We start from the raw sequence: 17498 nt of genomic DNA, 5'->3' as shown, positions 1-17498 counted from the left end.
GTGCATCTGATTCAGGATAATACATGGAGTTTAGGTGGACTTTTAAAGACAGACTAACAGGTCTTTCAGGGTCAGGATTCTAGCTGATAGACAGCCGTTCAAATAGTTATTTTGCAGCTGTATCACACAAATAAATCGTAAAAAAATCATACATTGTGATTTCTGGATTTTTCTTTTTAGATTATCTGTCTCACAGTGGATATGCACCTACGATGAAAATTTCAGACCCCTCCATGATTTCTAAGTGGGATAACTTACAATATATCAGGGTGTTCAAATACTTTCCACATTGACCTGAAAAGAGTCGGTGATTGATGGTAAACAAAAAATTACCTTGGTGGTCAATGACAAGAATAGAGTACTTCACTGAGCAAAGAAGAAAGCAAGCCACTGAGGAATCTACTAGTCATAATGTAGCCATCCATTGAAAATCACATCTTCAGTTTTTTTTTCTTTTTGTCAAACTGCAAATAAAATTGGTTTTATCATTTTGGACAAGAATGAGGAATGTTTAACTGGATTCGCCTTGTTACATCCAAATCTGAGGACAACTGTGGGATACACCTAACATTGGACGGTAGTCTACTTAATCTTTGTGTGGTTTCATTAAAATGTAATTACAACAGTAGTACAACTAAATATATAACTATTCATCTATATATTTCCCCCCCATATTTATTTACTTATGCAGCTCATTCAGAATGCTTCAGCTCGTGCTCTGACCAAAACTAAGCAGTCAGAGCATATAACTTCAATCCTAAAGTCCTTGCACTGCCTTCCAGTCAGGTTTAGAATAGTTTTCAAAGTTCTGCTGCTGGTCTATGAATCAATAAATGATTTTGGTCCTGAATGCATGAAAGAAATGCACACGGAATACAAACCCAGTAGAGGTCCGAGATTGACTGACTCAGGTAAAACAGTGGAGCGCAGAGTCCAAAGCAAACATGGTGAAGCAGCATTTAGCGATTATGCTGCACACAAATGGTATAGGATGCCAACAGAGGTGAGTTCAGCCCCAAATGTCAATGTTTTTTAAATTCAGGTTGAATACACTTCTTTTTTCTCACGCTTTTTAGAGTATATCGTCTTTATAATCATATTACTTGTACTGTACTTGGTTTTAATTGTCTTCATAGTTGTCATTTTTGTTTTTATCTCATTTTAAATGTTTTATATCTTTGTTTTCAAAAATGCTTTTAATCATGTAAAGCACATTGAGTTACCTCGTAGTGTTAAATGCACTATACAAATAAATTTGCTTTGCTTTGCTTTACTTATGCATACAGAGAGATTTCATCATCCAAACTGGGGACCCCACTGGGACAGGTAGAGGTGGAGAGTCAGTCTACTGGTGAGTCATTTTCATATCTATTGCTACCTTTCTTCAACACGGCATGTTGAAAGCAGTGCTCATTTGTGTCTCATTAGCAAACTGTATGGGGACCAGGCCCGTTTTTTCGATGCAGAGAAAACACCACGTATTAAACACAGAAAAAAGGGGACAGTGTCTATGGTCAACAACGGGAGTGACCAGCATGGTTCACAGGTAAGTACAAGTCTTACAAAACATTCAGGAGAGTTATCATGGCCCTGCATGTCACGGGGACAATTGAAAAATGTCTCTTGCTGTTTCTCTTCTGTTTCTACTGTCATTTGTACCTCTCCAGCTTTGTCCCACTCACAGCAAAACTATCTGATTGATGACAACTGAGTAACTACATGCTGTCTACCTTTACCTTGAGAAATTATAGATCATAAAATTAGGAATGCACGAGAATGTTTTTGCCTGCTGATAAAAATAACCGCTCACTTGGTGCTTATCCAAGGCAATACTGATAACCAACATTGTGTTTTTAATGGTTTGTATCAGGGGTCTTGAACAATTTCCAAACCCAAGACCCCCAATCTGATGAAAAGTTGAAGCGGGAAGCCCCTACGCAGAAGTTCCACCTACGCACATTGAGCCAATCACCGTGTCAACCTGGAGGCTGACGGCTTGTTGATGAATTAAGCAGGCGCACAAAACCTTCGCCATAAAAGGGCTAAAGTTTCAAATTGGCTCCTAAGAAAGGGAAGCAGCTAAAAATAGTGTCAGGTGGAAGGATCTGAGCTGTTTTTACTCTCATTGTATAACCACCATTGGCTCTTGATGTGTCACGCTATGCATGTTAAGGTACTGTATATGTGCAGTTTTTAGCTTTTTCTTAAACTGGCTCAGTGTTGGCAAGGCAGTCTCAAAATGGTAAGAATCAAAAGAAACGTGTCGCAAATTGGCCAATAGAGCAATTCATCTTTTAGACAACAGTGATATCACACTTTCAGTATATTTCAGTATATTTCTCTAACCAAAGACAAGTTTCCCTGAATTGGTTTGTTGAGCCAAACTCAACCAATGAATAACAAAAGAGACAGGAGAAAAGTCACCTGAATCATATTTTTCCAGTGTTTCAAGAATCAAAGACGACTCATCTTCAATGAGGACCAGAAGTCTCTCACCCCCCCCCTCCCCCCCGCCTCCTTAATTAAAGCAATTGTTGGTGCATTCTCTCATTCCCTACACTGGAATTCTGCATTACAACAGCCATGGCTTCAATATGACTTAGGCTGTGTCGACATCCCATTTTCCCTCCTCCGTGGATGTACTGTATATACAGCTGCAGGGTTGATAAAACTCAGAAACTGTCATATATACTGTACATTTTCTAACTACCATGGTGTTACAGTATTGTTTAACAGAAACACGCATACATTTCTGGGTTTGAAGCCTGCAAGCGATAACTGCTATGCCAAGCCATTTATATAATATACATTATGAAGTATACATATTGTAGCTGAATCAAATATTTAACACATCATTTTTCTCACTAAATATATTTTCAAATGTGCTATTGACCTGAAAAATTCAACAGATGTTGGGAACAACCCAGGTAAACCATATATACAGAGAAGGTAAAACAAATAACACCAGAAATTAAGTTGGCTAAAAATGTGAAAAAAGGAAGGTGAGAAAGGGAAAGTAACTGTTGCAAAACATAACGATGGTCCAAAGAGTACAGTTGGGGCCATAATATATAAGAGCCAATCATACCACCATATGTTTCCCTCGATCAGGTGCTCCTCGCAAAATTTATAAGAGGGGAGTGTGAAGAATGACTAGACGAATTGTCCAAAAGCCAAGCACCACGTGGAGAACTTCAAGAAGACCTGAAGTTAGTAGGTTCTTTTGCCACAGGGAAAAGAGTGAATGATCAACTCCACTGCAATGGCCTGTGTGGACGCTCACAAGGCTAGACCCCATTGCCACAAAAAGGAATGGCAACGCTCATTTAAAGTTTAACATTTGACAAGCCAGTGAACTACTGGGAGAGTGTAGTTTGGTCCGGTGAGAGCAAAATTGAACTTTTTATAATCCAGACCACACTCGGTGGAGAAAAATAGCACATCACAGCATGCTAAAAAGATCATACCAACAGTGAATATCTGAGGTGGGAACATGATGGTGTGGGCTGCATTTTAGCAAATGGCACAGATAACCTTCACATTATTGAAGGACAGACAAATGGGTAATTTTCCAGAGACATTTGCGAAAAAGCCTGCTGCCGTCTACGAGGAGGGTGAAAATGAAATGACAGTAGACATTATAATGATTCAAAACATACGACCAAGAAGAAAAAAAATGCTGCGCCAATCACCAAACGTGAATCCAATCTAAAATCTATGGAAGTAACTGAAAATGTATATTTAAAAACAAAAAGCCCACATAACCCTCAAGATTTGAAGACTGTTTTTGTGGAGGAATGTTAGTGGCTAGTTTCTCCATACACAGCGGAACTTGAAGCTGTCCTTGCAAACAAAGGTTTTTTTTAAGTATTGTTCTACTTTCTTTATTTGAATGGATGACTTGGGTTGTTCCCAACATCTGGTGAAAGTTTCACATCCGCATTTAGAAATACATTTGACAAAAATGGTAATGTTAAATACTTAATTTCAACCACTGTGTATTGTACTTCACAATACTTAACTATAGTTACAATGTACCTGTGGATAAAAAAAAAAAGTGAAGCCCTCTGCCAAAATTTATGCGGGCAGGACATACACTTCTCATACCACACCATCAATTCAAATAGACAAGGCTTTTTTTAAAATGCTGTATCATGCCCAAGTACCGTTTCTGTAGGAACCTACTTCTTTGAATTATTATGCTATTTTTGGTTAGTTGAATAAATGTTAGAAAGTACAATATACTGTATACAGCATTAAACAGTTGTTGAGGATCACCGTTCAGAGCATCCATGAATATCCAAGCTCTCAACATTTGGGGAATGAAGAAAAGGCAGAGACATTTCTCCTAAAGAACATAAGAAAGACAGAGGACAGTTTGCAAAAAGACAACAAGACAATGATCTTAACATCTGGAGACAAGTCCTGTGGTCTGATGAAACTAAAGTTGAGTTGTTTGGCCATAATGACCAACGTTACATGTTGAGGAAAAAAGGGGAAGCTTGTAGACCACCAAACCGACTGTGAAGCATGGAGGTGGCATCATCATGTTGTTTTGCTACAGGAGAAACTGGACCGCTTCATAAAATAAGCAGTATCATGAAGAAAGAACATAACGTGGATATATTAAGGCAACATCTCGAGAAAACAGCCAGAAAGCAAAAACTTGGTATTCCAAATGGACAATGACCCTAAGCATACTGCTAAAAAGGTTAAAAAGTGGCTTGAAGATAACAAAGTCAATGTCTTGGCGTGGCCATCACAAAGCCTTGATCTAAATCCCATCGAAAATTTGTGGGCAGATCTGAAAAGGCATATGTGAGCAAGGCAACTGACAAACCTGACTCAGTTACACGTGTTTTGTTAAGAGGAATGGGCCTTAAAACAAAATTTCAGATTCATTTCCCCACCCCATTCCCCCTACCCCCCCCCCCTCAAAAAAAACAAAATTCCAAATTTCATTGATTTCACAGGGTGGGAAAAAAATATAACATAAATACATTATACATTATAAAAGTAACTTTTAAAATCGAAATGATCACTTCAGCAACTTTCCATGGAAATTATAATGTCTCATAATTGGTTACAGCAGGGCTCAGCAACCTTTTTGAGGCTGAGGGCTACTTCGTGAGCACCGATCCTATGAAGGGCTACGTGACCTGTTTGCGGCAAATTTCAGACTCTGTTCATTACATGTACATAATATATTATTAATATTTTTGTTTCAATTTATTGTATTAAATGATGTTACAGGTATTTTAAAAATTTTAATTCACGTAAGCAAGTCACATTCAGAATTTAAAGCAAAAATAATTAGCAATTTTTGGACGATGGTATTTTTAGTACATACCTCGTGGGCGCCATATATGGTCCTCGCGGGCAACCATTCGCTCGCGGGCGCTGCGTTGGTGACCCCTGGGTTACAGTATTTGCAGGAGAACATTGGTGCTGGCAGTACTAAAATATACTCTAAGGAAAATGAAATAATGGAATTTTTCGTAGAATAACTGAAAGCGTACTCTGGTAAATCATTGACATGATGTAAAATGGCTCCTATTGTGATAGCTTTTTGCTATGTCACCAAGTACCAGTTGACATTATTAAAAAGCACTTTTTTTTTTTTAAGTTTCTTATTACCACTGGTGATAATCTGGATTACCTCGATGGTGTGCACACGGTTTTTGGGGAAGTGTCAGAAGGATTGGATATTGTGGCTAAAATCAACGAGACGTTTGTTGACACCGACTTTGTCCCATTTCAGGACATCAGGTGAGTTGGGTTGTGACTTAAATAAATATCTTCATAAGGATCTACAGGTGGGCATTTGTTCTGATATCTGACAAAGCTTTGTTCATGTCATGTTACTTTAGAATAAACCACACTATGATCCTTGATGACCCATTTGATGATCCTCCAGATCTCCCAGTGCCTGATCGGTCTCCCGATCCCACCAAAAAGCAGCTCGATGTGAGTACAGAATTTTTTTTCCTCCGTTATGACCCTTGTGTGGATAAGCGCCTTAGAAACGGGATGGAGGGATGTTACTTGATGTCCTGTAAGTTTTACATACTGTTACAGCTGGGCGGTATATTGTTATCATATCTTTATCTAGATATAAACATTGAAGACATCAATACAGAATATTAAAATGCAATGACACTAAATATGTGCACTTTTCACGCTTGAGCTGCATGTACAGCTTATACCCCTTTTCGAGTTTTGTGTTGATCGACAGCTAAAGCCAGCCATTGACAATCAAATGACAAAGGGCAGGCCAGGCACACAAACCATAGGCCCACTCCAGGAATAATAGTACCCAAAGAAAGATGTGCAGAAAATAAGATCAGCCCAGTATCAGCTTTCAGTAGATTTATTAGGCAAGAACATTTGATCTTGAGATTTGGGAGGTTTTTTGGGTTTAGAAAAGAGGTTTTAGATCAGTGCGAAGTTTTGTGCATGACTTGAAGAAAATTCCTACGACACAAGGTAGCACAACAAACATCTTTCACCATTTGAAACAACATCACCGCTAACTACATGTGGAGCGCAATGAGAATTAATGTGGCGACTTCTCAGTCATCAAAAGTGATGTCAAAACAAAGTTAGATTGCTGATTCATTCCGTGGCGTGACACCATATGAGTCAACGTCCACCTGCCACCAAGAGATTATAGATTATATATCTTAAAACAGCAAAAGTCTTGATACCTGCGCACACAGTCACAAAAGTGGGTTTTCAGAAAATGCTTCACATGCTGGAAAAACATTAGAAAGTACCCTCCTGGTAATTTTTTAATTGCGTTGTGATTCCAAAACTTTACAACAAAAGTTGAACGAATGTTGAATCTGAGCTCCGTGAAATGCATTATTTTGCCACAACCACGGAGTTGTGCTTAAGCCGGACAACTGAACCATACATCAGTCCATCAGTCTATTTTATTAACACGAACTTAGAACTCAAGATCCGATATCTACAGATCTTCTTTTTCACTGTTGTCTATTAATAGGTTCTCATTTAAAAACTCCAATTTACACAATTTTTTTTGTATTTTTTGCTGACATTGTTGATGACTGTCAGTATGTTTTAATTAAAAAACTTCATGTTCCAGATCCTTTTGAATTGATATTTTGCTTTTTCTTTAGAAAAAGTTACTTTTCACAGAACCCTTAGTGATTTTTTTTTTTTCACATTATCAAGATATTGGAATATGAATATCGAGATATGAAATGTCTATTTCGCCCAGCCCTATCTACTGTAGATACTACTACAGTGATTCCCACATTCACTCTGTTTCATTACGTACCTACCCACAATGTAGATATTTTTATATTGCTTAAGTCTTGAATAACTCTCCTACATGCTATAAACACTGTAAAACCTATTCCAACTCACATTTTCAGAGGTACATTCCCTCAAGTTTTGTACATGCTTGAGAACACAGAGTTCTATTTTGATTAATTCTGTTTGACGCTATATCACAGAAATGTACTAACCAACTAAATATGCTCAACTGGTTATTTCCTGTGGGTGTAGAGTGGCCGGATAGGAGCAGATGAAGTCATAGACGATGCAGATGGGAAAGCAGCTGAAGAAGTGGAGGAGAGGCTTCAGGAGAAAGAAGCCAAAACTCGTGCCATCCTTTTGGAAATGGTAAGAAAAGCTTCAACCCTCAAGTGAAGTTAACCAAGATAGATCTTCATGCTTGAGTAAAGTGTCTGTTCTCCATTCCTCCAGGTGGGCGACCTCCCTGATGCAGATGTAAAGCCTCCAGAGAATGTGCTGTTTGTGTGCAAACTGAACCCAGTGACCACAGATGAGGACCTAGAAATAATTTTTTCTCGCTTTGGACACATCAAAAGGTGATATAGTCATTTGTTGAGGAAGTCCTTCATCTGTAATATACTAATGTGTCGTCTTTGGTTCTTTTTTGGTCAGCTGTGAAATCATTCGTGACTGGAAGACAGGAGATTCCCTCTGTTATGCTTTCATTGAATTTGAAAAGGTTGGCTTAATCTATACTCACTGGCACAGTCTAATTAGTTTAACAACACTGTCAAAGAGTCTGCTTTTACAAAGTTAAGCTTGTTTTTCTTGATCAATTCCGTACCTTTTTTGCCAAAAATTAATCCAATGTTACTTTTAAAGTTCAAGTGTCATCCCTATAAACATTCTAAAATAGATATTGTAATGAAAAATACATATAGCATTATTCACTTCAATGTCTATACGAAAAAATAAATGTGAGAGGAGAGCGCGTCATCCATGCGCAAAGTTGCATAACTGTCATTCTACGACATCCAAGCAGTCCCCATATTTGCTGGATCCCCTGCCCATGACATCACCCAGACATTCGCCAATGAAAACACGCGGTGGACCCTACTATGGGAGACCAACACGCCGCTTTTGACACTGAAGCTCTTTTCGAAAAGGAGAACATCACACAACCGAGTTAAGTTACCGGGGCAATATTACACTATTGTTTCGAGCCATATTCAGATGATATGCGGTCACGGCCAAACCGCCTCCCCGTCCGATCGACTTCTGTGGCGGAGATGATCCATCGCAGCTCATCGCAGCCGGCCGGTGTGGCTCATTTTCGGCGCCGAGGGGACTTATCATGGATCCGAGCCGTGCTCCTTTAGGGGGTTGTTCATAGCCGCCGCAGTACGCGATGAACAACACCGTCGAGCCGGGACGCTTTTCTGCGTTGTCATCACACGCTGCTGAGTGAGGCATTGTCGGCTACTTTCTTCAGAGCCTTCCCTGTCCGCGAGCCTGACGCGCAGCCTTTGCCGAAGCTGTGACCGGCGAATGCGGTACCTCAGCTGGTGTGGCTCATTTTCGGCGCCGATTTGGCTTATCACGGAGCTGAGCTGGGCTGCTTTAGGACGTTGTTCATAGCCACCGCCGTCCACGATAAACAACACCGTCGAGCCGGGGCGCTTTATGGCTTTGTCGTCGCACGTGGCTGAGTTTGGCATTGTCTGCAGTGTTGTTCAGAGCCGCTGCCGTCCGCAAGCCCGACGCGCAGCAGTCCGACGCCGTCCAATGCGCACATCGACACTTTTAGCAAGCCTGTCATACGTACGCAAATCTTTTGTTACGTTATGAGAGATCGATTACGTGGTCCGCCCCAAACTATTTTTTTTTAATAGCTGTATACACACCTACCTGTCATTTTGAACCCACGTAGCTCTCATTCTCTGCACCCTGGGCAATCCATTTTTCAGGACGAACCGGGTCTCCTGCAAACTTATGAAGGGTGAATCCATCCTCCCAAGTGTTCAAGCAATGTCCAGCAATGCAACAAGCCGGCATTTTGGCTAACATGAAGGAACAACGTGCTACCTTCCCGGAGGTAAAACTACTAGAAACAATTTTTCATGGCGGGAGTTACAAAAAGCTGTATACATAAAAATCAATATTTGTGGTTAAAAAAAAAAAAAAAAAAAATGGATGCGTCCATACCAGCTGCCGTTTTTCATTAATAGCATACTAAAAATCATCGTTTTCATGACAGTGGCACTTTAAAGGGCAAAATGAAATGGTTCCGTGCAGCAGCCGCTGAAGGACGGCCTCCGCAGGCCTTGTGGATCCTCACAGGCCTTGTCGACAAGGCCGAGCCGGGCCGCGGTGGCTCATCTCCGCCTCGGAAGTGGATCAGACGGGGAGGCGGTTTGGCCGCGGCGTTGTTGTCGCTTGCGGGCAGCGATGTTTTTATCACCGCCGCACGGAGGTGGATCAGGCGGGGAGGTTATCTGGCCATGATCCGCATATCGTCTGAATATGGCTCAAAACAATGGGGTAATATTGCCCCGGTAACTTCACTTGGTTGTGAGATGTTGTCTTCTTCGAAAAGAGCTTCCATGTCTGAAGGGGCATGTCTCATAGTTGGGGCCACGGCATGTTTTCAATGGCAAATGTCCAGGGTGACGTCACGGACAGTAGATGTAGCCAATATGGCGACCAGTTGGATGTTGAATGAGACTTCCGCAACTTTCCGCGTGGATGACACACTCTCCACTCATATTTATTTTTTCGTATAGACATTGAAGTGAATAATGTATTTATTTTTCATTTCAATATCTATTTTAGAATGTTTATAGGATGAGACTTGACCTTTAAATAATTACGTTCTTATTTCTTATAAGGGAATCAGCTAAAAACTAATTATGGCCATTAGATATATTATACAGTAAAAGGAGTTTGATCATTAACTTTCCTTTTGTCTGATCGTGCACTATACTGTAGGTGTTCTTATGAACTTTGAGTCAAGGCAATAAAAGTAGGGAAAAAGCAACATTATTTCCGGTATGTTTTCAGTTGGTGGGCCAGTTTTTGCCGATAGAAGAGATACTTAAATTGTGTTAGAATTATAAGGGTCTCCTTGGAAAAATGTCTTCCCTGTAAGGAGTCCCGAGCTGGACACAAATGGCTTAAAACGTAGAAATAAAAAATCAATTTAGGAAAAGTGTTGATACGTAGCGCTAAATAAATGAAGCTGCTCTTTGGAACTTAAATGTGAGCCTGAAACAGCTTCCAGTAGTTGTCATTGTTGCTTGTCCTCCTCTTGATTTTTTCCTTCAAGTGTACAGTTATCGTTTTTAGCGCCGAGGGAGCTAAGCTAACCACCTTTTAAAGGCTTTAAAATTTTCAACAATTTCCCGAGTGTCTCTCGTAAACTAATCAAATTGATTTTAAAACAACACAAACTGTTGTGTCATCCAACCACTCGGGGCACTACAGAAAAGGAGTGACGAGATGTATGGTTTAGAAAAGGAAATGAATAAAAAAGATAAGACTGAAAAATAAAGCCACGTAAAGCAAATTACAGGTATTTTTCTTGGAATTACAACATGGTCACCCAACACTATAAAGCCTGCCATGCTTAGCGCAAACCTATTTCCTATTATTGATGTAAAATATATAAATAAAATGAATAAATATAAAATGACTAATGATGAAATAGAATGACCAAGTCACAAAGATCTACCCATTACAAAAATGCAAAACATTTTATTTTAAAGTATATTGAGGATTCTTTATGTGTAAATGTATCTTTGTGTGCCCTGCATAACCGCATGAGCCAATATTGCACAACACATTAGTGAACCATAAAAAATTTTTGTAACTGAGTTCACGTTGATGACCACTAAACACCATACGAATGAGAATGCACACCTGGGCTGTGTCAATCACGCCAGTGGATTCGTCTAACTGCAGTGAGAAACACTATCTTCGATGTCCTTCCACACATCAGCCATGGCTTCAGAGCGCCATGTAACTAACTACAGATGCAGAGATTTTATTGAAGAAAATATTTCCGCCTTATGTTTAAAAGATCGAAAAAACAAGTCAGCTATGCATCTTCATGTGTGATGTGACAAACCTGGAACAATGCTTCATGGAAATTTTCGCTGTTGAACTATATTGTGTGAAAAGTGACTGCTGTGCAGCCAGTTGGGATTTTACTTTGTTCACTTTTCTCATTCTCATCTTGCTTTTCGGCGGAATGTCGGTGTCGTCCTTTCCATAAACAGTTCAAAGATGCCGTTCCACATTTCACTACAATGGCAGATGAGACAAACGCACTTCGAAAATGACATCGTGAGAAAAAAAAGTCCACCTCACATTCCCAATGAAAGCAGCATCCATGATCATGTTTAAGATTTCTTAAGTGAGAGCTTAAAATAGGGGGGGAACTCACTGAGAGCGTGTTTTCCTGTAGTGTCATTTTTTGCACATGCACGGTGAGCAAAAGTTAAAAAAAAAAAAATACGGCTGTCTTTTTTTTTTTTCTTGGCACTCTGTCACGATCGACTGAAACTGCCAGTCGATTGCAATCCACGCATTGAGCACCCCTGATCTAAAGTAACAGTACTCTTACTTGTAGAATATTTGGGTACTCTCCCCACCTCTGATCAATACAATGATTTCATTGTTACACAACTATTATTTACATGTACAGTTCAACGTACAAGTTTAGATAAACTATGCAAAAACACTCATTTCATTTTTTTTTGTCTGTGTCTAAAGTCAAATAAGACTAAACCTCTCCTGTTTCAGGTCAGGATCAACAAAATTTATAATTTTGTTAAATGCCACAATAATCAAAGAGGGAATTTCTTCGAAAATTGTATATATTTTTTCTTCAATGTCAAAACTTTACATGCATAGAAAGTACTATGTATTTAAGGAAAACAAGGAGAAGCCCAGATGATGTTATGGCTCTGGATGCTTTTGATTATATGGTAAACTGACAGGATGTGAGTTAACTGAGGTCACACCTGGGGATATATTATGGCCACAGCTTAAACATATCTCAGCACACACTGCAGCCCGCTTTTAGAGTCATTGTTCTTGAACTGTAAGCCGTTTTACTCGCCACGTGAATTCGCCTTTTTCATACTAGTAGGTGTTTACATTCTGCCCCAAGATAACATGAACGCAGCACTACTTGGGCTCGCCGAGCAGGTAAACAAGATTAAGAAAAAACACCTAGAAGCATCCCTCATTAGTCTGATAGATTAACACAGCTAAACTTAACCATAAACTCCCTAAATACGTAAAAAGCACGTAAAATGTCCGATAAGTGAAGATAATGCTTTAGACCACGGCTATACCACAGGCATATAGGGCAATTCTCCGCGCTCCTAGGCTCCTCTGATCACTGCTTACTTTACTTAATATCAAGTACTTCACTATACAAAGCCTTTGATAAAATCAGTTAAAAATTGGAACAGTGAGGACCCTCGATATCCTGGCCAACAGCTCTTCCAGCTCGTTCCGTCGGGTAGTCTCCCGATCAATGCAAATCAAAACTAGCAGGCATTCAAACGTTTTTTTCCCTCTTGCAATTAAGTCATTAAATTCTTGATCAGTGAACCTACTATTTTCTGCCTTGCGCCGTTCTTGGGACACACCCTCATATCCTACTGGTCCACTCAGTATTAGTCATATATACCATAGACCAGGGGTCGGGAAGCTATGGCTCGTGCGCCATACCTGGCTCTTTTGATGGCTGCAAATGGCTCTCAGAGCCCTCATAACGACTTACATGTGATTTCTGTCAGGCAGGCAAGGAAAATAACGCAGAGACAGTTTGTCCTTGTGAAGAGTCCAAATTGTATTTGCAGGGAAAACCTCTACGTTATACGTGTATTGGCTTAATTTTCATTTTTGTCTTTACCCCCTTGTTGCACCTGTTCTGTGTATTGACAGCAAGAAGACTGCGAAAAGGCTTACTTCAAAATGGATAATGTGCTAATAGATGATCGACGCATTCATGTCGACTTCAGCCAGTCTGTGTCAAAGATCAAATGGAAAGGGAAAGGTGCCGTCTGCCATCTGCGGCTTGTATGATTTTAAACGTTTCGTACAGAGTAACTATTCTCATGATGTTTTGTAGGTGGAAAGTACACCAAAGAAGACTTCAAGTCTTATGAAAATGACTTGGAGAAGCGATCCAAACTGACTCTGAAAGATCGGATCAAGCCCAAACAAGAGTATCCTCATCTTGACCTCGGCCCTTTGTTCAGAACCGATATGTGCCTGTCCTCTAGTGATTTGCTCTTGCCATCTATAAGTTTTCTTTAACCCCTCCAATAGTTCCCGATATGACCTAGTGTTGGAGGAAGAGGAGGAGCCGGGACGACATCGCTCTGAGAAAAAACACAAGAATAAAAGACATCACCACCATTCTCATCATTCCGATGCAAAGGGAAGCAAGAAGTCCAAAACACATAAGGTACTGTGTAAAACAAAACCTGATATAAAGGACGACATACACATAGACAAAATTATTTGGAAGTTGAGATATTATGGAAAGGTAAATTTTTACTTTGTACACAAACATTTCAATTTGTGGAGTCGCTGTCCACCCATCAAGAATGAAATTTAAATTTTAAGTTACTTTTTTTTATTAATCTGCCTTTTTCGCCAAATATTTTTTATGAGCTGTTCTCAATTTTGACCAATTATGACATCTGGCATTGGTATTAGAACAGCAATCTCAGTTCTTGTTTTTGTTGTGTAATGAAGACATTTGGGTTTAAGGTAAGGTGCTGTGAACCCAAAGCCATAAACAAGCACTGTTTACACAGTCAATCTAATCCATACTATACAATCTCTACTTTTACTCATTTGTAAAAGTGGGTGGCTTCCAAAATGCAGCTGCTCTGAACTGTGTTGTTGAACACATCTCGACGTAAAATCCTCTTTTTCTTTCGGCTTATCCCATTGGGGTTTGCTACAGCATGTCATCCCTTTCCATGTAAACCTATCGACTGTACTATCTAAAAACACCAATTACTCTCACTAACTCATTGAACCTTTTCTTTGGTCTTCCTCTCGCTCTTTTGCCTGGCAGCTCCATCTTCATCACCCTTCTACCAAAAAAATCTTTCTCTCCTCGAGTCGTGTCCAAACCATTGAAGTCTGCTCTCTCTAACTTTGTCTTCAAAACATTTAACTTTGGCTGTGCCTCTGATGATCTTATTTCTAATCCTACCCGAATCGCAACATCTTCATTTGTGCCACCTCCAGCTCTGCTTCCTGTTGTCTCTTCAGTGCCACCATCTCTAATCCGTACATCATGGCTGGCCTCACCACTGTTTTATAAACTTTGCCCTTCATCCTCGCAGAGACTCTTTTGTTACATAACACACCAGACACCCTCTACCAGCTGTTCCAACGTGCTTGGACCCATTTATTCACTTCCTTACCACACTCATCATTGCTTTGGATTGTTGACTTCAAGTATTTGAAGTCGTTCACCCTCGCTATCTCTTCTCCCTGGAGCTTCACTCCTCCCACTCCACCCCTTTTATTCACTCACATATATTCTGTTTTACTTCGGAATATCTTCATTTCTCTTCTTTACATGCCTCCATCTTTGAAATTGTTACTCCAACTGCTCCCTTGTGGTCCATGGGGATTCTAGTCTAACCTCATCTGTCAGCCTATCCGTTACAACAACAAAGAAGGGGCTCAGAGGTGATCCCTGATGCAGTCCCACCTCCACCTTAAATTCTTCTGTCAATCCTACGGCACACCTCACCACTGTCCTGTTGCCATCATTCATGTCCTGTACTATTCTAACATATTTCTCCGCCACACCAGACTTACACATGCAGTACCACAATTCCTCTCTTGGTAGTCTGTCATGGGCTTTCTCTAGATCCACAAAAACACAATGTAGCTCCTTCTGACTTTCTCTGTACTTTCCCTTCAACATCCTCAAGGCAAATAATGCATCTGTGGTACTTTTTGTACATTGGTAAATTCTGGAACTCAACTGCAGTTTACATGACAAATGTCACTTTTTGGACACTTTTTACACACACACACACACACACACAGTCCAAACAGTAAGTTTAAAATCTATTATATTGAGGTTTGATGTATTTGCTTTTGAAGGTCACACAAAATGATGTGGTTGGCCAGCCACCATGCCATAAGTTTGACAACTGTGATTTAGACCAAGGGTGTATTTATGATTACCGTAATTTCCGGCCTGTAACCCACGATGTGTGTTCAACCCTGCGGCTTATGCGTTAATGCAGCTAATTTATGCATTTTTTTCTAATGGTTGCAAGGGGGCACTCGAGCAGAAAAGATCAGAGACTGGTGGAATATATGTGCCAAGGAAGTCGCTTTTACTGGTATGTTGTTTTTTTTTTGTCAGCCCTGTTAGCGTTGCGCTAACATTAGTGCTGTGCTACTGTCTTGCTGCTGTCTCAGTGACTTAGGTATGTTTTTTTGTTGTTGTTGTTTTTTACCAGCCCTGTTCATACTACCGTGTTGTTGCTATGTTAAGCTAAGCTAAGGTATTCAAACTATGAAAAATCTTTCTGTGTACCGTCTGTAATTATCTCGTATTTCAATGTGGGTTTCAATGTGGGCAATTGCGGCTTTTACACAAGTGCAGCTTATGTTTGTACCAAATTGTATTTCCTTTACAAATAGACTGGATAAGGCTTATAAGCCATTGAGGCAAGCTATTGTTGTTTCAGAGCACTGCACTACTTCCGAGTTGGCAGTGTCATTAACCCGAGTAATGACACATTTCTTTTAAAAGCAGCTGCACAACTAGCCGACATTTTTTTTTCTTAGTTTAAGTTAAAAGAAACTCACAGGCCGTGGTTTCTGAGCTTTCGTGCAGTAGCAACAAACATGCTACACTCATGATCGTAAAATGCAAGCTCCCCGGGGAGGTCATAGCTTAGGTTGGGGGTGCACATTACCGTAATATATATAAATGTGTAACGTACAGTAAGACATCGAATATCATACCAAAATGTGTGTAATACACACCGTTTTTAACACTCTATGGACCTATATACAACTATACAGTGTCATTGTATTTTTTAATTTTTTTCATCCATACCTAAATATAATGTGCTCTTTTGAAAATAGTTTGGGAAAAATGTGCGCATTATTTTTGAGAAATTACAGTAATACATTTAAAGTTTAATTTTACAGGTAGTCAAAGTCTGGTCTTGAATCCAATTGAAATGCATACCTTAAAAGAGCCGTTCATGCTCGAAAAACCTCCAATGTTGCTGAATGAAAAAAAATTCTGCAAGGAAGAGTAGGTCAAATTACCTCTACAGGTACCCAAGAAAATGATTTCGGTTGTTGCTGCTGCTGGTGTTTTTCAATTAGGGGGCCAATTGCTTTTCCACACAGGCCCAGGTCCATTAAAAGTTTTTACTTCGGCCTTGATAAATAAAATCATTTTAAAAATTCATTTTATGTTTAGTTGGGTTATCTTTGTCTAATATTTACACTTGTTTGAGATTAAAGAGGAATTCCATGCAAAAAAAAATGAAAAAATTGAAGCGTGGCAAAATACAGGACTGTCTAATTTCACTACAGTTTAGTTTTACAACGACTGCATTTTACTGCACTGTTATTAGGATAGATCGAGCCTTGTATACATCAGCAATCGTTGTATTTTACGGATACCATGCCTGGATTGATTGGACATAGCCGATCAATCCATTTTCCAACGCACTCTTATTGGCAGATATATGGATGATTTTCTTCCACTTTTGCAACAGGCTTGATTTCAAAATATTCTATTACACCCCCTCGCTCTTTCCACTTTCTGTGGCACATATCACAACTGTCCCTTGAGAGCAAAACAAAGTTGTCACACTTAGAACTATGCAGTGTTAGTCCATTCTCTGTCCCCTCTCCAGGATGACAAAGTCAGCCGACAGGACTGGAAGTCAGGCCGGCAGCGCTCCCACTCACGTTCCCGCTCCAGAGACAGGGACCACAAAAATGCCAAGTCTCAGGAGGGCCAAGCCAGAAGACAAAGGAGTCGCAGTCGTTCCCCCAGGAAGTCCAAGGACAAGGACCGAAGCAGATACAGATGAGCCTGTTTCATCTGTCCTCATAATAGAGCAGTGAAAACTGTTCTACTGCCACCTCTTTGTCATATTGTCAGGAATAATGAACACACTTGATATCAGTAAATAAAGTAATTCAGA

General features: G+C 39.9%; 1 protein-coding gene across 2 annotated transcripts in view; it reads left to right on the top strand.

The window, feature by feature from the left end:
• The window catches only part of ppil4 (peptidylprolyl isomerase (cyclophilin)-like 4), a 25753-nt gene extending 8255 nt beyond the window's left edge, over positions 1-17498 (top strand). The window contains exons 3-14 of one of the 2 annotated variants that reach the window (XM_061811920.1): positions 1287-1351; positions 1429-1546; positions 5627-5769; positions 5871-5967; positions 7534-7650; positions 7735-7859; positions 7936-8002; positions 13222-13333; positions 13409-13505; positions 13609-13747; positions 15597-15662; positions 17205-17498. In XM_061811920.1, the coding sequence (XP_061667904.1) occupies positions 1287-1351; positions 1429-1546; positions 5627-5769; positions 5871-5967; positions 7534-7650; positions 7735-7859; positions 7936-8002; positions 13222-13333; positions 13409-13505; positions 13609-13747; positions 15597-15662; positions 17205-17384 (1326 nt within the window). In that variant the 3' untranslated portion in view covers positions 17385-17498. The remainder of the gene's footprint in view (positions 1-1286; positions 1352-1428; positions 1547-5626; positions 5770-5870; positions 5968-7533; positions 7651-7734; positions 7860-7935; positions 8003-13221; positions 13334-13408; positions 13506-13608; positions 13748-15596; positions 15663-17204) is intronic. The other variant, XM_061811921.1, reaches the window with a different exon arrangement.

Source organism: Syngnathoides biaculeatus, chromosome 23, assembly GCF_019802595.1.
Source record: "Syngnathoides biaculeatus isolate LvHL_M chromosome 23, ASM1980259v1, whole genome shotgun sequence".
Taxonomy (NCBI): domain Eukaryota; kingdom Metazoa; phylum Chordata; class Actinopteri; order Syngnathiformes; family Syngnathidae; genus Syngnathoides; species Syngnathoides biaculeatus.
This window is presented reverse-complemented; position numbering and strand designations above follow the sequence as displayed.